The sequence below is a fragment of the Carex rostrata genome, chromosome 22 (assembly GCF_964058835.1).
Source record: "Carex rostrata chromosome 22, lpCarRost1.2, whole genome shotgun sequence".
NCBI classification, from domain to species: Eukaryota; Viridiplantae; Streptophyta; class Magnoliopsida; order Poales; family Cyperaceae; genus Carex; species Carex rostrata.
In genome coordinates, this window is record NC_135939.1 from 7,762,307 (window position 1) to 7,788,906 (window position 26,600).

Below are 26,600 nucleotides of genomic sequence, written 5' to 3' on the forward strand. Positions count from 1 at the left end.
TGGATATGATTTTAAATTTTAATCATCCGTATCCGAATAGTAAATATATACTATATAATTTAATAGATATTATAGAAAAATTATGTTATTTACTATTATAAAAGGCAAATATCCACATCCGTATCCATCTAATATCCGATCCGTATCTGTATCCGGAAAATAAAAAAACGGATTTGGATGTGGTTTTATCACTATCCAATCCGTTTGCACCCCTAATAATGGACCGCAACAGTACCTGTCAGTATATTTGTAGCCCCTGTCAGCCACAGCTAAACATACAAACGTTTATTGAATGCAAAACAGAATGCAGGAAATGGTCGTTATTGTAAATAACTAACTAGTTGAAATTACTTCAAGGGTGAACCAATGGAATTCAGAGACAGATTAAGCCACAACAAAATCCAGTAAGACAAATTATAAACTTCAAAAGAGAGAGAGGACCCCCACCCTTTTGGGTCACTCAGGAAATAGCATGGAAATCTGGCGGTAAGAATGTTTCCCTTTTGCCTAAATTTTAGAGAGAGAGTTATGTGGTCTTTATTAGTAGCTCAATATCGGCTGCCACTTCAGAAACCTTTGGATCCTTCAACAACTTGGCGTCTTTTGCAATACTTTGCACATCAAAATCTATGGCAATAGATTTCACAGACCCATTCAACATCTGTATCACGCCTAGATTAAGGAAAAAACACACACACATTTATCTAATAATTTCATCTGCTTTTTGTTTACTCTTATTTCAAGAATGTCCAAATATGAAGTAAAATGCTTAAAAAGGATACGAGGGATCCAATAGCGACAAGAGCCCGGTATCTTGAATCGACATCTTGACTACCGTCTTCTGCCACCTGTGTTATTTAAAATAAAATATTTCAACAGATTGTGATAATACATAACACACAAAAGAGGTCAGGATGTCACACACCCTGCAAATGAGAAATTTTCTAGACATCCCTACAAGATATGGAAAAATTTCTCCTATACTGTTCTTCAATTTCTCCAGCAAGTACCCAAAATATCCTACCTTGCTCACAGTAAGGAATGGGGAGTGCCATGAAGGCTAGTAGGTAATTCCGATACTCTTATAGAAAATAAATTACAAGGAAATATTTAAAGACGTACCTCTAGAGCCGCTGAGAGAACTTGAGCTTGTGCTTCATTGTCTTTCAGTTCAATTACAAGCACAGCATAACTAGAATAATCACGAAAATTGTCCATCAACCACTAAAATTCCAAATTATTTATCGAGTATCTTTAGTATTGGGTTATTAGATATGTAGTACTTAGTTTGTGCAGGTTATGATGTTTGTGCATTTACTTTTGTTGCTGCTTTTGTTTTGAACAGCCGTAAGATTGACATATTTGATTTTGGTACCAATTTTAGGTACCAGGTCAGATATGCTATGGCTTCTGATTTCAATGAAATCGGTGGTATATACCACTATTATTCAAAAAAGAAAAAGAAATGGGAAACATACTTCAATAGAAGAGTAGCATATGCCAGATGTGCATGCTTATTGAAAGCTGGTCGACACCTGGAAAGGGCATCTAGTACCTACAAAATTTGAAAAATGAGTCATTATTAAATAAATTGAACAACAATAAAAATTCCAAAGTATTATTGGTTATAAAAGGCTACCCAACTTGTTTGGGACTAAAGGCTTGGTTGTTGTTGTATTATTGGTTATAAAAGTGAAGTTTGGTAAAACAATTCAAACTGAACAGAAAAAAAGTATGATATCCAGTTTAATATCAATTTGACTAAACTCTCACCTTGCTGCATACTAATTGGTTTCTTTTGGCATATACAAACCTTTAAAATTAACAGAGTTTCAAACGATTATTTCCAAAATAAAAATTATGTATCCTAACACTTGGGAACAATACCAATTAAGGTACAGATGCAGTTTAGACCAAGAAGTAATATTGGCTTCATTTAAGCTCGACTTTTGTTAACATTTGTACCAAATTATGCATATACTAGATGCTGGTACTGCACACCTGATTAAAATCACCAAGTTAAAAACAAACCTCGCTGAAATTAGAATGTAGCCATAGTCGAAAACACGAAGCTTTAAAGAGATTTACAACTGCTCTACATATGGTTAGAACATTAGCAGGTTGTATCGGTTCTGCAACCGCCTTCTCAAATATTTCTTTCAGTAAATCTACAAAAAAAAATTAAAAAGGCTCATATGCCTTGGAGAAAATGATATGCAGATTGGACTATTTGCAGGGGCTTATTTGCAAACTTACCTTTTTGTCCTTCGGTGTGCTTATGAAGAGAAGTGGCTCCATCAGGGTGTAGCACTGTCATTCGGATAGTGTCAATAACTGCAAGTCATAAGACAGATAAATATTATTTTTAATGTAAGAGAGTGCTAAAAGACTAAAATAAATTAATTGGATTGTTAAAATAATATAAAGCAATTCGCCTTGATTATGTTGGGAACTAGAAACTAGAAGAAACAAAGTCCACACATTGTCATCTCTTGATGCCAATCAAAACAGAGAGTAGAAAAAGCGAAAGAGATAACATCTAATGGTTTTTATTTTGATATTTCAGTTTCAGATTTTCGAGTTTTTGAAGTTCTAAAAATGGAGGTACAGTGGAGGCATTTGAACCAAAATAAAATATAACTCCCAGACTTAAAGAAATTTTATTCTTTAAAGAAGCCAAAATCTACGAAAAAAGAAAGCGAGTGGAACACTTCATGCACAAGAGGTAGATGAATCAGACTTGTGAAGCACTTCATGTTGAAAAGAAGATACTTGACCAGGCAACCAAAAAGAACGAAAGTAAAGAGAACAATCTGATACCAGGAAACATCATCTGAGGGGGCCAAGATTTTAATAATCTAAGCAAAAGAGACATGTCAGCATCTGATATTGTACTCGAATGATAATGAGACGTATCTTTCAACACCTTCACAATTGCACCCAATTTAGAAAATTCGGTTTCTGGCAAGGCCAGAGCCTTCTGGTCCTGGTCAAAGACAGTACAGAAATGCCCACATATATATCAGTGCTATTATTAAACAGAATATGAGAAGCTCCAGAGATATAATAAACTGCTTCGAAAGATTACAGGATCAGAAGCTAATGCTGCATTAAACTCAGCTATCTTTTTTAAAATGCCATCAAACTGAGCTGTATCAAACAAAAGCATTCCTTTCTGCAAAATTAAAATGAAAAGAAAATAAGCCAACATGAAATATAATAAGATGATAAAATAAACAAAACAAGGTGAACAAAATGTGAAGAGTTCCTGATATGAACTTATGTACCTTTGGAATATGCTTGAATGTAGGTTTTGGAGCAACACTGCCTGAAAATAGCAAAATACTGATAATCAACTTCAGATCAAATCACTGGCTAATATAGTAGATTATTTTATCATAGTATTTTACAAATATATATATAGTATAAAGAGACAGGAGAAACAAAGCCTTCGGTAAATATAAATGCTGAAACCAAAGAGCAACTAAAAGAAATAATTAGTCATCATGAAATGGTACAGCAATAATCATACATGTGCCAGCATTAACCAGACAAATATGGTACGAAGTTTAGTCCATGAATTGTTGATACCTGATGAGAAAGAGCTTTCCCCTGGTACATAAGCATTAGCTGGTACAGAGACAAAAGGAGACAGGTAAAAGCAAGAAAATCATGTTTTTAAAGTAAAAAGTTACAGATGTAAATAATAAAGAGCAACATGTAGGCCCTTAACATGAAATGTCGTGCCAAATAGCAAGATGTAATTGACCTATACTATTATGTTACCTCAAATGGCTCTTCTTAATGACTAAATAGCTAGCAATTGTTAGCGGCGAACAAATAATTCACAAGGAAAATTAGCAAAAAGCATACCCCCAGTATACGGATCTCGAAAGGACGCATCTGGAGTAAAGGTCTTCTGACCCGAATTTTGAAGAATAAATTCCACAACTTGCTCGCGAAATGTCAGAGGCAAGTTTTCATTTATAAGCCACTTGTCAGCTACATCGTAAGGATTCTCTACAGAAATAAATGAATAAAATTTCAGTGCTTTCTCATTGAGGATTTAGGCGTTTGATGAATTTTAAAAGGTTGTCTAAGGAGATGTGAAAGCATACCAGAACGATTATATGGTAATTTCCTGATGGGGAGCCCATCACCAATATCAACATCAAAAACTGAATTCAAAATACATAAACAAACTTTCTGTTAGAAAATGCTTGATACATCCTTGTATGAACAAATAAATTCTTACATTATCGTTTATTGGATAATTTTAAAGAGAACTATGATAATCTTATTCATCATTGAATATATGACTCACCATAGTCATAACGGGTACCATTGTAAAGTTGTCCGTTGGATGCATCATCAGGCCCATCGACCACCTCACCAATCTACCAAACATGTCAGGAAACAAAATAAACAACACTAAATGTAAATGAAAGATGTATGTTACAATCTGTGTGTGGGTGAATATCACACCTTGTCCCACTGGGATTGTTTAGAATTCCAAGAGTACGCTACTCCATTATCCCCTTCTCTGATAACCATGGTCTGACCGTCAATTGTGCCTGATCAAATAGCAAACAGCATCCAAGTACTTAGGCCATGATGCCATCTCAAGGTTTCATACAAATTAACGTACAAAATAGGATTTTCCAACACGGTACCTGGCACTTGCAAAGCCTCCAATCCTGGCAGATCTGTTAATTTTAATCCACCAACTGTCTTTCTACAATGATAAACAAAATTGTACCCGGACAAAATTACAATGTCAAATTACAGTTCTCATGCACTAAAAATGTTTAGAACTTACAGCCAAAATTTCTCATAGATTCCATTTGTCTTGAGATGTCAATTCTTGTGTAAAAATCATTACAAGAAAAACTGGAGGTGTCCAAGGCAATTTGCACTTTTAAAACTTGAGGGCAAAAGCACATTCCAGATTTAACTTAAATTGTTCTATTTCTAAAATGAGTGAGGCAATGGTACTATGCATAGCGCGGATTGGTTTGTACTATGGATCAATATATTTGTTTTTAAGTATAAATAGTCGATCTGAGCCGTTCAACATGATCTAAATACGAAAATGCACTTGCAGACTAAATTTTGACATTATTAACAAATTTTTAACTATTTTTCAGATAGGTGGAAAATAGCTACTTTTGAATGGTCTATTTAGATCAAGTGATTTTCTACCTATCTAAAAAAATAGTAAAAAAATTCTAAAAAATGTAAAATTTGATCTACACGTACATTTTCATATGGAGATCATGTTGAACGGTTTAGATCGATTGTTTGGACTTTGAAAACAGAGATATTGATCCATAGTACGGACCAATCCACACTATGCATAGTACCATAGCCTCACTCTTCTAACACATACATGATGATATAGTAATAAATGAACTTACCGGCTAAGTTTGTATTGAGATAGCTGGTCAAAGTAAGCCTCTGTCTCTTGTGAGTCGGCAAGCCGGTCATCTTGCTGAGTCCAGATTCGAACCACACCATCAGAGCATGCAGTTACAACATCTCCATTTTCCAAAAATTTGGCATCCCATACACATCCTGGATGCTCAATGCTTTGAATACATGCTCCATCTACAATGTTTAATAGATTTCAGAATAGAATTATATCTTAAAAATAAATAATCTCATCTTGTGTCTAAGTAGTGTAGCACCGAGTTTAAAAAAGATTTGAGAGAGAGAGGAGGCAAGGGGACCTAAAATTTCCCAGAAAAAGAATAATCAAGTTAGTTTAATCCACCATAACTCTCAATTATCTCTTTCAGCAAGTCCCATGATCAGAAATCAAGAAAAGGCAGATTTGACAATGAGATTAAAGTCGACGTCAAGTCAGGTTATTTGGGGTTGCATAGCTGAGATGAAATTTCTCTTTAAAAGAAGTGCAACTTATCCATCTTATTCATCTTTCCACACTCAGATCTCCATTATAGAGAGATGATTATAGATACTTCGCACATCAAGAGAAGCAAACAGGTACAAACCTCTCCTTGCCCCTCCCTCTCCCACTGCCTACCTCAACTCTATTTTTCAAATTTTAGCTTATCAACTAAAAAATGAATTTACAATTTCAAAATCGTATCTATTCAATTCATTTCTTTTGTAGTCAACTAAATTCTAGCATGTATTGGTGCAAACCAGAGTATAAATTGAATAAATTCTAAAAGGAACATAAAGAGCATTTTATATAGAATTGAACTGATTTGACTCTAACAATAGCCTAATTCAGAGTTCCTCCTTTTATAACCACCACCAAATATAGATCAATGCAATAATGCTCAAAAATAATAGATATGATAAATTGTACAGCAATGCCACACATGTCAGACTCTACCACAATCTGCAGATTGAATATGGTAGGAACTGACATCTGCATTACCTTCTGCTATTGAACAAGTTAAGAACAGCATCCTTTCCTTTCTTGACCAATGATTTTGTAGGAACCAAATCAATAGCAGGTACATGCCAAATGGGCCTCTTTTATTTTGTCTTTTTTGTTTGGTCTATTATGTTTTTTTAGATTTCTTATAAGCACTTAATTGAACCTTTGATAGTTAGTTATGGCCAGGGAGATAACAAACTTGACTCGTGTCTGAACCAAGTACTTAAAAAAAGAAGAACCTTTCCAAATTTTGAGAAAGCGATCTTCACTGCCGCTGGCAACCAGGCCAGATGAATGAGCAGCCACGGAATAAACAAGAGAGCTATGGCCCACCATTTCCATTAGGACTTGACCTGTCAAGGCCCATAATTTCACGGTACTGCAATTCAAAAGTAAAGTGAAATTTGTTTTATTATTCCATACTGAGTTAAACCTAAAATGAAGAGAACTATGAAAAAAAAAAAATATATATATATATATATATATATATTCTGCAAATGCACTCAATATTTCTGGGCTATTCCCATGAAACACCCACATAATGAGCCAAGGTTAACGAAGAGCAATTGAGTAAATTGCCCCACATTAATTGGGCTATCTGCAAATAAAACTCTTATTAGAACAAGAGAATGTTGCAAAATTTTACTAAAGTCCGCCCGCTTTTCATCTTCACAGAGTCAAATTTGAGATCCAAACGTAAAGACCTATTTGTTATTTAATGTATGGAAAATTTGGCTTCCAAAGAAATGAGAAATATCATATCACCATTCTGAAGACACCACAATTTTATCAAGTTCATTAAAATGTTGTGTCCATTTACAAATTTCCCAAGGGAATTGCATGTCCATTGCAGATATTTGAATTCCAAGGTTTCATCTACAAATGTTTCATAAATTTATTTGCCATTTAAAGAATAAATAGGTAGATAACTAACCAATCGTGTGAAGCAGAGAGTACCCCAATTCCAGGCATTAGGGCTAGGCCTCGAACAGTATCTATTAGAGGAAAAATAATTAAAAAAGGTATAATTCAATTTGTAATAATCTCATAATGTAATCTACTACCTGAATGCCCCATGAAAGTATGCAAACAAGTCCTTCCTCTCCAAAGCTTCATAGTCGAGTCACTGGAACCTAATATATATAAAAAAGAGTCCATTGTTATGAGAGTGCTTTCTTTCTTTCTTATCATTCTTTTTTCCGGTGTTCATTGAAGATATCTAGAATGGCAATTAATAGTGATTAAAACTAGTATGTACCAGTGAGGAACTCTCCAGAGGAGACCTTTATAACTGCTTGTACAGCCACCTTGTGTGCTTCCCAGGACTCTACAGCTTGGCTTTTGCTCCATCGTCTTAGAGTACTGAATGCCAGATTGAGAAAAAAAAAGAATTTTAAAACAAAAGGTGACCTAAAAAGTTAAAACTAGATCAACAATATAGCTCCTTAATTTCATCAAGTCCGTACCCCATAGGGTCTTTCACAGGTATAGAAAGGTCCATAGTGATACACTACCATATTATACCTGCAAGGTGGTTGCCACAATAGTACAGTATCTTACTAAGGTCCTTTACTGGTAAAATACCACTTATATTGCTTGCTACTAGTGCAAGCTGACAGATATTGGCAGACCCTGACCCTTCCTTGGCAACAACCTCTCCAGTTAACCAAAAGATCTACAATGCAGTCCTTAACAATCATAAACTCACAAAAGGAAAAGAAAAAAAAAAAAGTACCAGTCCATGGATGAAGAGATTATGTCACCATTGTCATCAACAGTTAACCCAGTTACTTGATACTGGTGTCCCTTCATCCTCTCGACAACCTCTCCAGTATTTATGTCCCACAAGAGAACTTGAGTGTCCATTCCACCAGAGACAATTGCCCCTTCAGGGAACCGGTCTGAAGGAGCTATCCATGCCAGGGGTCCCACAAAACTGGTGTGTCCTGCAAATGTCTTAGATAGATTGTACTTGTGTTTTGTGTTGGGATCAGTTGCCCACAGTCTGACAGTGCGGTCCCGTGATGATGTGGCGATTCCTGATTCACCACAGATGCAGATTCCTCGTACCTTAAATTGCATTGTGAAGTTGAGTGTTAAAAAAGGATAGAACATTAGGATCATGCATAAAGTATTACTTCGTAGTTCAAGCATAAATTGGAGTCCATTAGTAGTTTGACAAAGTAGCTAAATTACGAGAAGAAAAACAGTTAAAATTTTACCAGTAAAAAAGAAGTCTTTTAGTACACAGCAGTACACAGCAATCTACATTCAAAACGCTAATTACTGGAATTGAATGGTGCATCCAAATTGGATACAATAACCTAAATTGCTGAGATCCGCATGAGTCCAGTTTCAAATAGGGATACATTATTGCAAGATCTTTCTCATGATAGATCAAGTTCTTCCAGTAACCGATTGAGACATAGTACAGAATTTTTTTTTTAAGACGAGAAACGGGGCTTACATCATCTTCGTGACCACGAAGGACACAGCTGAGGCGGTATTCGACGGAATCGACCTCCATAGCCATCAATCCCTTCCTCTCTCTTTATTTTAATCTTTCTCAAGGGTTCTTATTTAGCTTAACTATAGTACTATACACAAAAAACCAAGTATTTAGGAAGGACCGAAAAGTCTTGCGCAGCAAGAGACAGCTGGAGACTGTCGTTGCCCTGACAAAATCGGTTCATTTCCTTATAACTGGAAGCATCCATTGTGCTGTCAAGGGTAAGAATTTTGTCTAGGCTTGTCTGGATTAATCCATTTTGAGCCCAATGTTGTAGTCTCTTATAACGGGCTAAATTTCACATGCCACATACTGGGCCGTAAAACAGTATGAATAATTAGAACATTAATTTTCATACCAATATGGTACGCTCTTCCATAAATCTTGGATCATATAAAACTTTTAAAATTTATATGAGATTTACGGGTGTAAACGGATACGGATAATCCGCTCTGTATCCGGATTAAACGGATACGGATAATTTTTGCATATGGTGTAAAATAGCGGATACGGATACGGATAATTTCATGAATGTGAATATCTATATCCGTATCTGCAATTATACGGATCCGAAAATATTTCCAACCAGCTTTAATTTTACAACTCTGGATAGAAGTTTTTTTATATTATCTCATATTCATTTCAGTCTTGGTTGTGGTAATCTATTCCCGTATCCGCAATTTAATCTATTTTTTACTGGCGATAGTGCTACAATAACGCAATTTCCTTTCCTTTTTACTTCCATTTCTTTATTCTTTAATTTTTTTTTCATTCAAGACTTTAGTCCGACAATGTAGTATGCTTTTAATATCTACCAAATTGGTTTAGTCATTATTTCAAGACAACAAGTCATTTTTTTGTATCTTAAAGTGCATAACTCAATTATTCGACAATTATTCGTTTCGTATCCGTATCGTTGATTATCCGCTCCGTATCCGTATCCGTATTGTTGATTATCCACTCCATATCTGTATCCGTATCTGTTTAAGACGGATATGGTTTTAAATTTTAATATGTGTTTACTATCCATATCCGCTCACTAAAAAACAGATACGGATATGGTATTAGCATTATCCACTCCGTTTACACCATAGATTTACAGTAAATTGTACCAGATTCGCGAACGAGTTCTGAATTAATTACTTGTATAATCATTTTGAAAATTACATGGTCCAAGCAAAGAATTTTGAATTTTTTTTAATATTAGTGGCTTTACAAAAAAAAAAAAAAAAAGAAGAAATAAGAATATTATTTAATTTGGTCTTGTACAGCAGCTCTTTTTTTCTGTAATATGTGCATGCAAATCTTTTTCTTTAACCAGTATATGAATGAACCATTTTCCATTGATATTATTCATAGTTTTGGAAGAAAGTTTTATAAAAATAATTAAAGTTTGACAAAAGAAAGACCGTGGAAAATTGGTAAAACAGTCAATGACGGCAAAAAAAAAGATTTTTCTTCTTTCTTTCGTTTTTTTTTTTTTGGATAATGCACATACAAGATTTTATTAATTAAAAATTATCTTGATTTAGTCAATTAATTAAATTGGAAATTAGTCAATTAAGTACATGGCCTAGCTATTTGGGTGCTTTTAATTTCCTTGCACTCATCAACTACGTACACTTCAATTTTGAAATATATAATATCCTCACAAACAGATTTACTGAGACAACATATATTATAGTTACTTTTTAATTAAAAAAATGGAAATTTGGATAAATTTCGTGCGCATTTCTACAAGTCTCTCTGTACTAAGATCCATGTTTTCAAAATTAGATATAACTCCGGATCGATCATATATATAAATCTGAGATTGATTGCATAAATATTATAGCACAGATACATTGATCGTATTTTGCTCACCAGTTTTGGTTCAACACAACAAATTAAAATTGTTCAAACTAATCTACTTTACAAGTAATAAATTTATATACAAAATTTATAAATCTATTTAATATAAGCCAAGCGATAAAAATAAAAAGATTTTATATGTTATTTGTATGTATTTATTTTCTATCATTTTTTGGCTAGTTGACTTTATATTAAATGAATTTAGAACTTAATAAATTTTGCATGTAAATACATCACCCATGAGTACTGAGTATATTAGTTTGAACAGTTTGAATTTATTATTTGAAACAAATCCGATAAGTTTTAAAGTTAAGCTTACTAAATGGCTTAGAGGTTATATATATATGCTAGCTTTTATTTTATGTGTGTACGTGTATTCCTCAGATAATTAAGACTCGTGCATATATATATATATATATATATATATATATATATAGGACTTGGCTACGGTGCTATGGGTAGCTAAGAGGCCTCCCGTGCTACGGCTCAATATTCGACTTTTCAAAATTCTAACGGTCGATCCGAACCGTTCATCTTGTTCTCCATATTAATATGTGCTTGGAGACCAAATTTTACATTTTTTTGAAATTTTTTACTATTTTTTTATGGTCCAGATTTGTCTGAAAAACAGCGATTTCAATAAATCGAATATGGAGAACAAGATGAACGGTTCGGATCGACCGTTAGGATTTTGAAAAGTCAAATATTGAGCCGTAGCACGGGAGGCCTCTTAGCTACCCATAGCATATTAGCCAAATCCTATATATATATAGAGAGAGAGAGAGAGAGAGAGATGGGCTATGGTGCATTGCAATGCATAGGCCATGGTGTGCATTGGACCATAAATCACCGATTCAAAGTCCAAATGACTGATCCAAACCGTTCATCTTGTTCTACATATTAATATGTGCTTGGAGACCAAATTTTATATTTTTTGGAATTTTTTTACTATTTATTAAGCCACTTTGAAAATCGCTGATCCAACGGTGATTGTTTGGAACAGTAAAATCAGAAGCCACTGTTGGATCAGCTTTAAGATTTGTGCACTCCGTTTTAATATTCGTGTAATCACGCATCAATTTCCGTGCACACGGATCTTAAATTGAATCCGACGATTATGAAGTCCATTATATTGAAATCAAATGTAGATCGTCCAATGGACATCGGACTTACTCCTTTCTCACACAAATGACCATAAAAATACAACTTCAAGCCCAAAAGGGAAAAAAAAAATTATGACCAAATATTTACATTTGTTGGGAAACATTAGCCAATTCGGCCATGCACACCAACCTCCAAACCAATCTTAAAACAAAAACTCTCTTTACAATTTTCAAACTCAAGAATTTTAATTTGGAATACTATATATACCAATCAAGAGTACCTATATATATCTCCTCCTAGGAACAATTGGGAGGGCATTACCTATAGCATAACTCTTACTTCGCGAAAACACTCCATCAAAATCCGACTCGTTGAACTCACATGGCGCTTCCTCGTCAATACGACAAACTGCCATGCTCTGGCTACGGGCAACTTTCAATTGCTTTGCCGCCTTCTCCTGAGCAGCAATCCGAATTAATTCGGCCAAGTCCTCATCACCAGATGAGCTGCTCCTATCAGAGCGGATGCTGTAATTGCGGCTGATGCTGATAGTTGAGCTGGTTTCGCTGTTTGTGCGCTTGTTGCGGAGCCATGATACAAGACGAGCTGGTGCAGACAAGCAAAAAATGAAGCGACCGCGGCCTTTTTTTGAATGAGACATGAGAAGATTTGGTTTGGAGCTAATAATCTCTACTTTAATTTAAAGACAGAAATTAAGATTAAGAGGGGAAGGGGAAATCTAGTTGTGTTGTATATATTTGATGAAGGGATGGAATAGTCAAAGGAGGGAATTGAGATGGAGACCTTTTTAAATAATGTAGATTTTCTATGGTTCAGTTTGTGGCTCTCTACGTGTGGTCTTTTGCTTTCCTATTGTAGGCTGTCATAGGTGGATCCGTGACAATTTATAAGCATGAAGTCATGAGTACAGAAAATCTGTACATATATGAAGTAATTAGAAACAGCAATATAAATTAATAAAAAAGAATAGAAAAGCAACCTTATAAAGTTGTAATGGAGAAATGAAAAGAAAGGAAATAAATAATTTAATTAAGAAATTGATTCTTAGCAAGTATTAAATCTTCCAAGGAACAGAAAGGATTTGATAGGATTAAAGCAACACGTATATTAACCTACAAACTAAAATAAAGCCATTGACATATGTTTTGTGCTAACGATAAGAAATTATGCAGACTCACAACCTATCAATCCGAACATGAGCATAGAAAATCCCGCAGACCCACTATCTACTAATCTGAGCACAGTAACTCTTGGTCCTGTTTTTTTTTTTTTTTAATGAATTTTCTTGTCTACTTTTGTAAAGAGGTTTCAATTGTAATAGTATAAGTACTGATACAAAACGATGTGTAATTGGTTTTATCCTGATTAATGAAATTTCACCTATGGACTTTCAACATAAAAAAGAAAAAAAGTTTGACAATTGACAATTATCTATATTGTCATTTATTTCAAATTCAAAGCCAAGCAATTCACTTTAGCTATATGCCTATATCATACATGCTTTCAATACAGAATAAAAAATAAAGTAAACAGAGGTCAAATACAAATCAAATTTAAACATTCATATAATTATGATCATATTAAAATCCTAAATTGTAAACATGAAGTTCAGTTATGAAATAATTCTATATTGCATAATTTGGGCTTTTGAAGACGGGAATTAGGCCTGGTCTGGGCTAATGGGCTTAGTGATGAAGGAGAGAACCTGGCTTTATACTTTTTTAAACAACTCCAGCCCAAAAATAAAGATCAAGGGGAAATACAAGAAAAGAAAAACAAATGCAATAAGCCTCCAAAAGAAATTTAATTCTAGGGTTGTTCCATTTGGGGATGGTAATGGACACGATAGCATATGGTTTATGTCGAATTCGAGGAACAGCTCCGTGTCTCACAATTTAGCTCTGTTATATTTTTCATTTTTTTATCAGGCACGACCCTAATTGTTCAAATTCTTTCAAATAACGAAAATAATTTTGAATAATCATTTAATTGTAAAAATTATATTTCCTATTTTAAATGTATTTTATGATGTCGTGTGAATTTAAAAGCATATATATATGAGTCATATATTATTATTTAAAATAAAAAATATTGGTGATTGATTCAGTCGACAAATAATGAATTAAGTACAAACTTTTGATTTCAGTTTGTGTACAATGCTACATCAAAAATATACTTAATAAATTTGTACATATATATTAAATATTGAGTATAATTTGGGTCTTCTTGAGCTCACTAAGCCCTTCCTTTAATGAGTTTAACTTCAAAATTTATCGGACTGGCTTCAAGTAATGAATTCAAACCATTTAAAATAATTTAGTTTACGAGTAATGTGTTTACATGTAAAATTTATAATTTATTTGAATTAATTTAGTGTAAAATCAAGCGGTCATGAAAAAAATAAATACAATAAAATTAACTCAAAAAAACTTTTTTTAACTGCTTGATTTTATACATTAATTTAAAATTTTATAAAATTTAATGTGTGAACACATCACTCCAACTGCTAAAGTAAATGTATTTTACATACTAAATTTGAGGTGGATGGAAAGGAGTAAAGGAGTTATCTTAGACTTAGGCCCATCAGCCCATGCCCGACACAATCCATCAATCACTTTGGAGTTTGGATTGGACATGTCAACTATCAGATCTAGACGCATATCAACTACTAGAATGGACCGATTATCAAATTTTATATTAATAAAACACCATGCTAATGCTATTACCATCTCTCTCTTTCTTCTTTCTCTCCTCTCTTCTCTCTTCCAGACTTTCTTTTTCAATCTCTCTGTTAATCAGCTAAACTCCAGATGAACCTAATAATACTAATGTTGTAATCTGGATATTAGAGATTTCAAAATGGGCCATATATATATTATGATTGGATAAAACTTCATGTGTAACGCGATCAAAATAATTTAGGAATCATTTATCTGGGTTTTATTGGATATAATTCCAATCCTCTTCATTTGTTCGGTTGACAACTTGACATATCACATCGCTGATGTGTCGGGAAAACAAATAATTTTATCAATTAAAATTCAATCAAATTAAGATAACCTATACATCCCAAACTCATTGAGACCCAAATCCTACCCTGACAAACCTTAATTTAAAAAAGTGTCAGACTTCAGAATATTTTTTTTTCTTAATAGTACAAAAAGGAGGGAGACTAATTGTAAGCAAATGAACATTTTAAAAAGTGACATATCTGGTAGAGAAATGGTAAATGTTTGTTTACCGACACCGATAATATATGCAAGCAAATGAACATGTACGTTGCTCTCATGACTCGGCGATTTGGGAGAAATTTTTGGTTTTGTTTTTAATTTATCTGCACAGGTGTACCTAAGATTGATAATTTAATACTATTAAGAAAAATTATTTGGCACATAAGTTAATTTGGAAAAAAAAATATATATATATGGAGTTGCCTTGTCTGTCAGGTTCAAGACACGGCAATTGTTTTATGAGGGTTCAAATGCCTTCATTTTTGGTGCCTCCATCATGCCTCTATTTTTTAAAACTTAAATAACTCAAAATTTAAAACTAAAATGTTAAAATAAAACCGTTAGATGTGACATATGTTATTTTCTCTCTGTGTCCATAAAAAATTATCACATTTTGATTTTTCTTTTATATGAATCAATAAGTTGAAAAATCAACGTCTATAAATTATTCATATTAGTATACATTTTTACATGCTCAATATGACAACCAAAACAAAGTTAAAATGTCATAATTTTTTACACGTGCATAGATAAAATGATGTAGTTCATATCCAATGGCTTTATTTTGAATTTTAAGATTTAATTTTTGAGTTATTAAAGTTTTTAAAAATGAAGGCATGATGAAGGCATTTGAACCCTTCTCTTGTTATATATACATGCATATACTCAAAATTACAAACTAATGAAGTAATATTTTGAGAAATTGGACATGATATTTATTCCTGAAATTTAGTAAGAACTCATTTCTCGAACAAAGTGTTTTTTTTTTCTATAAAGAAAAAGTCTTGATTTTTTGATGAAATAAAAAAATATTATAATTAGAAATTAATATGCAACATATAGAACAAGTGAAATGGTACTCTGGAATACCAGAAACCTACGTTACCCTGACACTCCTAGGAAGCCGTTGTACCCGTGTTCGACACGTATCTGACACCGACACGTCTCTGACACGCGTATGATACGTATCAGACACGCGTATGATACGTATCAGACACGCCAGCTGGTGTGTCCCTACCCTCTTGACACGGTCTTCGACACCTGGTTAACCCCTGCCAATACGGCTTAAAAATTATGATACGGAGGGGATACGCCTCAAGAGCATCTGATTTGTGCTGTGAATCGCGCATGGACCGAATCCATTTCAATTTTTGCGTAACTGCAGCGAAATTAGCAAAATCGGTGACTGTAGCGGGATTCAAACCCAGGTTATGAAGAGACCAAAGCTGCGCCTTTACCACTGGAATATAACAACTTTGTTGTTATTATGTATTATCCTATTATATATATAACTTATATTGAATACTTATTCAGAATTTTTTATATTTATTTTATATAATACAAGTGATGGATTAATAATATAATTAAAATAATATATAATAGCCGTGTCGTATCCTCTATTTTTGAGAATTGCGGTGTCACCGTACCCATATCCATGCAACATAGCCAGAAACTTATGCAATACTCATAAAAAAACAAAGCCACATAAAATTTTATTATATTAATTTATAAGTAAAACAATCACAATGACTTTATTTCATAACAATTTTTTTAACATAAAACAATATTTCTTTTCAATGCCAGACATTAAACACATCTATACTTTATTTTTGAAAAATTAAGAGACATAAGAAACACAATATAAGTTTGCTTCTAATTCAGCATCTTTAAATTTTTTTTTTTTTTAAATCATGGAATCAACAATTCCTTTCGAACAATATTTTTCATCATTAAAAAATCAGTAGACTAACAACATTTGTCATTTTGAAATAACAAAATAAATATCATTGTGAAAGCCGACAGATAAATCAAATTTATAAAAAGTGCATCTAAATAAAAAAAAATTGATATACGTGTATTGAAACTCAATTACAAATAAAAATTACAATTCGCAATACGGGATTGGTTAAAACAATAAAATTACCATCTCTAATATTTTACTTACTAAAATTATCTCACTTTCAAAATAATATTTTAGAGCAGATTTTAATTTATATTATAATGATATATCATGTGAAAATTTTAAGAAATTATAAATATATTTAAATGTAGAGGGTTTCTCAAATGCTTATGAGTTGCAACATATATCCTTTCTGGATCCGAACGGCTCTGATCCGATAATCTACAAACAAGTTGGGTATCTATGTACCCGGAATTGAAAGACTAGACCCGAAATATCTACGGGTAAATAGGTATCTGGATCCGGACCTGACCCGATTTGAAACTAATAAGTATATGGGTCAGAATTCAGACCCGAACACTTTTAGAGTACGATTCCAAATATAATAGTATTTGAACCCTACCCGATTCGATAGCACCTCTAGTTGTGTTATAATATTGCAGGTTATGTTTGATTGTGGAGTAAAGTTAATAAGAATTAACTTTCTTACTCCATCTTACTCTTTATATTTTATATCTTATTTGATATTTTATGTCATGAATTAAATTAATTCATATGAAAGATTAAGATATTTTATATCTTATTTGATAGTTTATATCATGAATTAAATTAATTCATATGAAAGATTAAGATATTTTATATCTTATTTGATATTTTATGTCATGAATTAAATTAATTCATATGAAAAATTAAAATGTTGGGAAATGAACCCAAGTCTACTATTAGTGGACTATAGAGGTGGAGTAAATTTGAAGTTAATCCATCTGAAAAGATAGAATAACTTACTCCGAATTATCTCATATCTTACTCCTCATTTGACTCCTTAAACATGGAGTAAGGAGTTTACTCAACCTTTTACTTCACAATTTGACTCCTTAAGCATAGAATAAAGAGTTTACTCAACCTCTTAGTTCACAACCAAACATGCTTGCTAATACCAAAAGCTAGGAGCTAGAGAAATTCATCATCACTTCTTTACACAGAAGCAAACATGCAAGGTACTGAATTATTACAATTATAACATCTAGAAAGCAAATTAATACAAGTGCCAGCATCTTAATCAGTACTGCTAGAAGTGACATCCTCCTCCTCTGGGGGCTGGTAAACCCTCAGATCGATCTGTAGCGGAAAAATTAGTCTTGACCATTTCTGACCAGTAATTAATTAAAGCAAATATTCTACTAATTTTTGCACAGATATTCATATCTGCCTCTTGACCATTTCTGACAATTTCTGACCAGTAATTAATAAAAGCAATAATTAGTAGAATATTTGTGCAAAATTTATGGAATTTATACCGTTTGAGATGAAACGGTCTATATAATGAAGGTTTCAACTTTGAAGCGTGATTTGGACATTGCAATTTCATATTAGCAACTGGCAACCTAACTATATATGTCTCTGCTACCATCAGCTGAATTCCCTGTATCCTAGTTATTCTCACTTGTTGCTCCAAAATTTGCATCAATTCAATAATGTATGAAACCGAAATGCTGATCCTGATTACACTATAAAAAGTTAAAAACGGCGCAAAACCATAGATAAAACCAAATATGTACAGCCTGTTTTTAGCAAAAACGAAAAGAGGAAACCGCGCGCAGTAACCAATACCCCTTGCATATTTGAAAGACAGAGGTTTAATTAAATGAAGATTTACACAATATAAGTAGGCTCCCTCAATATCTCAATATTATTATTATTACTCAATGAAAAGATGAATATCTAGAACGCAACGCAAACGGACCCAATTGAGCCGAAGCGCAACTCCGACTCCTCGCCAAATTAAAACCCGTTCCGAGATTTAGATCACAGTCCTTGAAATCACAAGGCTTATCCTCATCAATCCTAGTTATCGCCGCACTTCTGCTGCGCACATTTCTCGCCATATCCAACCGAGTTCTCCTATTTTTCTCTGCTGCTGCCCGAATCAAATCGGCCAACTCATCATCAAGAGATGAGCAACTCTTGCTCGATCGGAGGCTGTAATTACGGCTGCTACTGCCGTATGACGGGCACCCGAATGCTCCTTCGTACGTCATCTGACTGGCGACTTTGTTCATGTTATTTACATACATGTCAATCAATCGGGACATGAGACGCAGTGGTGCGCATATGCAATGCTTCAAACCATGGCAGCTTCGTTTTGAGCTCGGCATGCTAGCTAGTTACTTTTGATGGAAATGTAATTTTGGATAATGTTTAAGTGGAATCTGAAACGATGGAGAGATTGGGGGTGTATTTATTTGGAATTGGATAATGGGAAAGAAGTCTGGTATTTCGAGATAGGGACGGTTTTGCTTACCCAGATTCTCTGTAGCTATATCTGAGTAGCTGCTTTTGTGGTTTGCCATTCATAGCATGTTCCAACTTGAGTGCATATTAGATATTACGGTATAGTAGCAGGGAATCTTGAGAAACTAGTAGTAGTAGCCTAGTAGGGATTAGGAAAAGAGAAATTATGATGTGATGTGATGTGTGCGTGGCCGTGATTTGGCTTGCTTATACTGATCCAGATTCCAGAGGCTACTCTGCCCCTAGTATGAGGTACTGGAATTATTTGTCTGGCGACTCTAGGGGCAACACTCCAGGTCCAGGTGTTTATGTGGCATCATACTTCAAAATACAAAGTGGATGACGAATTTACGAAGAGGAGGGTTCAAATGCCTATATGTTTTTGTGTCTCTATCATGCCTTCATCTTTCTCCATTATTTTCAAAGTTCAAACAGTTGATCTGAACCGCTCAATTTAAACTCCATACTAAAATATGTTTGGAGACCAAATTTTATATTTTTAGAAATTTTTTACTATTTTTTTTTATAGGTAGAAAAATACTGTTTTTAGATGGTTCAGATTTACTGATTTTGTACCTATCTAAAAAAATAGTAAAAAAATTTCTAAAAATATAAAATTTGATCTCCAAACATATTTTAGTATGGAGGTTAGGTTGAGCGGTTCGGATCGACTGTTTGAACTTTGAAAATGATAGAGGGAGATGGAGGCATGATGGAGGCACAAAAACATGGAGGCATTTGAACCCTCCTCATTTACGAAACATAGTTAACTAGAAGTCTTTGAGAAATGAAGTATTACAAATTCTTTATTTTAATGTAATGAAAAAGTTAATTTAAAAATATATATATGTACGGGTACGTTTGGATTGAGCAAGGATTAGTGTAATAATAGCGATTTTTGAGTTAGTGGTTGAGAATAGTACTAATCCGAATGGTTTGAGAATAGTACTAACTTTGGACTATTCGAGTTAGTAAAAATGTCGTTTGGATTGTATGTTTGAAATAGAGATGGAGAGAATAAATAAAATAGTGATTAATCTAATCTAATATTTAAACTAATATTATATTACATTTAATATCTAAGCTAATATTTTATTTCATTTAATATTTAGACTAATATTATATTACATTTAAACTAATATTTTTTTAATAATAATCGAATATTTTATTTAATACTAATCTATTTAAATATAATATTATATTTATTTATTGCTAATTTAATATGTTATTTAATACTAATCTATTTAAATATAATATTATATTTATTTATTGCTAATTTAATATGTTATTTAATACTAATCTAATATTTGAACAAATATTATATTACATTTATCATTTAAATTAATATTATATTTAATCTAATATTTTATTTAATAATAAACTAAAATTTAAAGTAATATTATATTACATTTAATATTTAAATTAATATTATATTAAATTCAAATTTAAAGTAATATGATATTTTATATTTTATTTATATTAATATTTAAAGTAATATTATATTTTATATTTTATTTAATACTAATTTAATATTTAAAGTAATATTATATTATATTTAATATTTAAACTAATATTATATTATATTTAATATTTAAACTAATATTATATTATATTTTAAAATATTTAAACTAATATTATCAGATATTTATTTAATACTAATCTAATATTTAAACTAATATTATATTACATTAAATATTTAAATTAATATTATATTAAATATAATATTTTATTTAATATTAATCTAATTTTATATTATAGTTATTTAATACTAATTTAATATTTAAATTAATATTATATTACATTTAATATTTAAATTAATATTATATTACATTTAATATTTAAATTAATATTATATTACATTTAATATTTAAATTAATATTATATTACATTTAATATTTAAATTAATATTATATTACATTTAACATTTAAACTAATATTATATTTATTTAATACTAATCTACATTTTAAAATAATATTATATTTAATTTAATATTTAAACTAATAGTTTATTTAATACTAATCTAATATAATATTATATTATATTTAATACTAATCAGATGTTGTATTTAATACTAATTTAATATTTAAACTAACTCTAATTGAGATGAATCAAATATTTTATTAATATCACTAACACCACAAGCTCTATTCTTGCTAACCCAACATTTTTATGGATTAGTAGAATAGAGCTATTCTTTAGCTAATCCAAATTGCTAATTTATGTTTGGATCAACAAGAATTGAGAATAATAGAGCTAACTCAAGATTAGCTCTATTCTTGATTGATCCAAGCGCAACCGTAATGAAATATTGTTGTTTCCATTAAATATATTTTTGCATTTTTTCTTTAAAACTACGTTCTAATTTCTATAGTTCATGGTCATTGACATTGTCTTTCAGTAGGAATAGATGAATATAAGTTCTCAATTATTGATCTGGAATGTAACTTTTTCGCTTTTGTATTTTTTTCTTTGTGATGTTATGCTTTTTGTTGTTGTTGATATCTTTAGATGATTGCTTTTGTGGAATGGGATAAGCATGCATAACGATTAAAATCCACGGAAAGTGGGAACTCCACCAGACTCAGTCCCCTGTTTTCCTTTAGTTGGGTATTCTTTCATAACACCCAATGTGCCCCATAATTGTCCTCGTCAACTCAGTCCCCCAAAATTTGTAAATATACCATTATTCAAAAAATAATAAATCAAAACACCATTTTTCTGTAGAAATTATAAAAATGACATGGGCGCATCCCCTAGAAGCGGCCACTGTTTTGGTGGCCGCATCAACAGAAATCGGCCACTATTTTGGACCGCCTTTATGCAGTTGCGGCCATGGTCGCTTCTAGGGGATGCGGCCACCCCTCAGGCCTATAAATAGTGGCCGCTGGTTTCATTTTTTGTCACAATTCCATTTGGTTCTCAATCCCTTCGAATCAGGTAATTAATTTTCTTCTTCTTTTCTAATTTCAATTTTTAGTTTAGATTAGGAATAAGAGTAGGAGTAGGTGTAGAATTAGAAGTAGGGTTTAGAATTTAGGGTTTAGATATGTACCAAACCTAGTTATTGACCAAAATAATTAGTTATGGATCGAAATAATTAGTCATTGACCAAAATAATTGTAAATTCTAATAAACCAAAATATAAAATACAGCATGGCATCTACGAGAGATATACCTTCTTCCAGTCGAGGTGTAGCCCATATACCTACTCCTATTGAGATGTCACAGTACGTCGATGAGGCGTTGACATCTGTGGTGCTCGGTATCCGGTACCGCACTGATGGGGTGTCAGACTTTCTCTGGTACCCAAACGCAGAGCACCGTATCTTTGAGGCTGCCACTGGGGTAAGTTTTATATTATTAATAAAATTATAATTTTATTGCAATTTATATTTATATGAATGCTCTGACATTTTTAAAAATTTAGGGACTAGATGCAGTTACGGTACGCCACAACAAGATGTGGCTTAAGTACCAGACGGCCTATGCTGGGACATTGCGTGCCATGGGATTATATCAGCTATCCCAGATGGCCGAGGAGAATGCTGACGAGGGATTGTGCTCTGGCCTCATTGAGCGATGGCGTCTCGAGACCCACTCATTCCATCTCCCCCACGCTGAGATGACAGTCACCTTACATTATGTCAGCTGTCTATGGGGCATGACTATTATCGGGGAGCCTATGACGGGCGTCGAGTACGGGGATTTCAAGTCCTTGTGCCAGGATTTGTTGGGGGTACCGCATGCACATCTACAGAAAGAGAAGAAAAGAGGCGCAACAAAGACACAGATCTCCCCCGGTATCATCAGCTTGGCTAAGCTGAGAGCCGCCTTCAAGGAGTATCCAGCTCCTAGTAGTTTATTTATTTATGAAAATTTTAAGTTTTCTTCTATCTAAAAAATGTTCTAATTAGAATAAATAACAGGCCACCATTGATCAGCACCTGCGTGCATACATTCTGGAGATGATCACTTGCAAGTTGTTCCCTGATTCAGACAGAGATCAGGTGCGGCTGTGCTATCTCCCATTGCTGGCTGATTTGCCCAATACGGGCAAGTACAATTGGGGGGTTGCGACTCTAGCGTGCTTGTATAGGTATGTGTTTTGAAATTGTTGTGCAAAAATTTTCATATGGAAAATACCATCATTAGACATGTTGTTAACACTAACATTGTACATGGGTCTTAATCAAGCATGCCTAAAGAAGAACAAGACCTTTATTGGACCATCCATGTTGTTGCAGCATTGATCCTGGGTGCATCTGATTGTTGGCCGTCCGATAGACACTAAAAAGACAGATGTGCCGGATTGGGGCAGGCCAGAGCCAGACACATGCCCTGCATACGCGCATAGGTATGACTATCCGAAGACCTATGTCGGGGCAGGTCATGGCGGGACACTCGGGATCAATCACTGGAGACAGGAGATCGAGCATCTCAGGGATGATCCAGAGTATGTGACCTGGGAGCCCTACAGAGAATATGTAAGTTCTTATTTTAAATTTGATCTAAATAAATTTGTAAATCTTGGCACTTAGATTGATGTGAGTGTTAAAATCTGTAAATTCAGCTCGAGGTAGATGGGGTACATCAGACCTACATTGAGATATTACCCGAGAGATGTCGGCAGCAGGAGCGTTACTGGCGTGCCGAGGTGCCGCTCATATATTTTCAGGTACCGTATTTGTAATTTACTTTATAAATTTCAGAAAAACAACCTTTATTAAAAAACCTACTAAATTTCAGATTGTCGAGCATCATTATCCTGGACGGGTCATGAGACAGTTCGGATTGCGCCAGACAGCTCATCCCCCGATGCCGATTAGTGAGGACACCTGGCGACAACTTCATTTTGCCAGGGACATCTCTCCGGGCAGAGACTGGGGGCATTGGCACAGAGAATACGTCCAGCTGGCATCCGCTGCTGCCCCACCCATAGCTGAGGAGCACCGTCGCATGGATGTACCGCCAGTGTAAGAATCTTTTTTTTTCAATGTCTATATTGAATCTTTATGATTGTAATATCTTACTTATTTTTAAAAAAATACAGGCCTTACAGAGATTGGTATCAGGAGAATGGCGCATACACGGTGTATTTAGAGGGGTGTATGACCGATAACCCTCTCGAGCGCTTACCGAGGCCGAGGGATCGGAGAGGATGGGTTCATGGTATCATTCCAGCTGGCGCACTGTTTGCATCTATGGTATGTTTACTTTAAAAAATTGCAATATTTACATATGTACAACATTTATATATTGTTTTACTCTCATTTTTGCAGGCCTTATATCTGGTGAAGAGCTGCATCATAGCGACAATGGCCACAGTGCGGGGCTGGAATAGGCTTGGGAAAGCCATCCTCAAGCACAATGTACCTGCGGTGTGCCAATGTGGGTACAAGACGCGCCTCAACTCTCTCCTGAGATGTGCAGGATTGCCTGGATGTGATGCCATTGATGACATATCGGATGAGCTAGATATCTACGTCCAGTACGCTGGTGATGTGTCTATTTGGGCTTCAGTCCGGGATGTGGAGACTGTCGGTCAGGCGTTCGACAGAGGTGCTGAGACGTTGCGCCAACGCGCCGCAGAGCATGCCGTCCCTACTTAGGAGCAGGCCGTCCTTACTCAGGAGCAGATCCCTACTCAGGCCTTCTCTACTCAGCCCACACAGACGCAAGTATGTTTTTTAAAAATATACAACTTGTGCATTTAAAAAAAAATTTAAATAATGCATAACTAATTTGTAAATTTGTAGACGGACGACGGGCTAGACTTTAATATCAATACAGACCCCGATGGTTTGTATTCTCCGGGTTACATTGCGACTCAGTCGTTGCCTCCTGCATATCTACCAGGGTTTGTTCAGCCGAACCCCTTCCCGCCGTTTCCTGGCACCTGCACAGAGCCAACTCAGTATCCTCCCGTCTCGGACATTGCTGGCACCTCCACGCAGTATCCTCCCATCTCCATGGAGGATCCTTTCATGAGATGTGCCTACAGTTTATTCCCGCCTTCCGAGACTGGACAGACAGTAGCATTCAGTCCTGCAATCCAGCAGTCAACCGACATTGAGATTCAGGATGCCCAGGTAGAGGATGCTCAGGCAAAGGACCAGTAGTCGCCCGATAACTCAGATGATTCTATGGATGATCATACACCGATTGCAGTTTTGATTCGGAGTATGAGGACTAGGAGGGCGAGGCAGTCGTTCACTCCTTCTGACTATTAGGTTGTAGTATTCATTTTTTTTTTTTACTATAGTGATGTCAGATACTGTGATTTATTATATCATGATGCTTATTTTGTCAGATACAGTTTATTTATCGTACTATTCCGCTTTTATCTTTTATCATTTTGGCGCCACAGTAAAATTTAAACGTAACGACATGTTAATTTCTTTCGACAAAAGTAAAATATTTTCAAAATAAGAGACAAAAAAACAATTACAACTATTTTTAAAACAACAAATAAATCAAAACCAAAAATACAATAAATCAAAACAAAAACAAAATAAATAAATAAAAAATAAAAAAAATACATTCTGAAAAAAAATAATAATTGGGTGGCATCAGCTCTTAGAAGCGACCATGGCCGCATCCCGTAGAAGCGACCCAAAATTCTGCCCGCTTTTTCTAGATGTGACCACTTAAAAGGTAGCCGCTTCTAGGGGATGCGGCCGTGTCATTTTTATAATTTTCACAGAAAAATAGTGTATTGGTTTATTATTTTTTGAATAATGATATATTTAAAATTTTTTGCTCAGTCCCACTCCCCGGTTATCCTCATCCAGTAAGGGGATTCTTTCGTAACTCCAAATGTCTCCTATACTTGAATTCATGTCATCCGTAAATATTATTTTCAAGAGATAATATAGTTAATAATTAACTGGGCTCAGGGCTCATCTTATATCTCTATCGACAAATAAATTTAAATATAAATTCAAATAAGATTTTATGGAATAAATTGATTACATGATCAATCCTATATTTTGGAAGCATTATTTTTTTAATTGAAGAGCCACGCCAGATAGATTATCATGACAAATTCTTTTCTGAAATGTTTCTTATATATCAAACGATATAATTAATTAATATATCCTAGTCATAACAAAATAAAAGAGAAAACAATTAACAGTACGAAGTGGGTCCTTTGTCGCAGTCAGACACTATATAATCCATGACCTTAAATCGTTTTTATCTTTATAATTAATTACTTGTGCAATTGTCCAACATCGATCATTTCCGTTGCAAACTTGCAACGGACAGAGACATTAATTGTC

The 26,600-nt window shown here is 33.8% G+C and overlaps 1 protein-coding gene and 1 long non-coding RNA gene across 2 annotated transcripts; one reads left to right on the top strand and one right to left on the bottom strand.

The window, feature by feature from the left end:
* Positions 1–305: 305 nt before the first annotated feature.
* Positions 306–9,073, bottom strand: LOC144573859 (transducin family protein / WD-40 repeat family protein). Its single transcript, XM_078323628.1, has 22 exons — positions 8,880–9,073; positions 8,148–8,482; positions 7,671–7,774; positions 7,477–7,545; positions 7,347–7,407; positions 6,652–6,791; positions 5,418–5,607; positions 4,674–4,735; positions 4,486–4,574; positions 4,325–4,397; positions 4,119–4,178; positions 3,874–4,020; positions 3,592–3,630; positions 3,288–3,328; positions 3,089–3,175; positions 2,821–2,986; positions 2,257–2,334; positions 2,032–2,168; positions 1,479–1,555; positions 1,123–1,192; positions 783–848; positions 306–661 (listed from the first exon to the last, which is right to left on the bottom strand). Exons 1-22 carry the CDS (start codon positions 8,943–8,945, stop codon positions 527–529), a joined length of 2,292 nt encoding a protein of 763 aa, XP_078179754.1. The 5' UTR covers positions 8,946–9,073; the 3' UTR covers positions 306–526.
* Positions 9,074–23,536: 14,463 nt separating this feature from the next.
* LOC144573825 (uncharacterized) lies at positions 23,537–24,161 on the top strand. Its single transcript, XR_013518091.1, has 3 exons — positions 23,537–23,804; positions 23,891–23,995; positions 24,067–24,161. It is a non-coding gene; the product is annotated as an uncharacterized LOC144573825 (long non-coding RNA).
* The last annotated feature ends 2,439 nt before the right edge of the window (positions 24,162–26,600 follow it).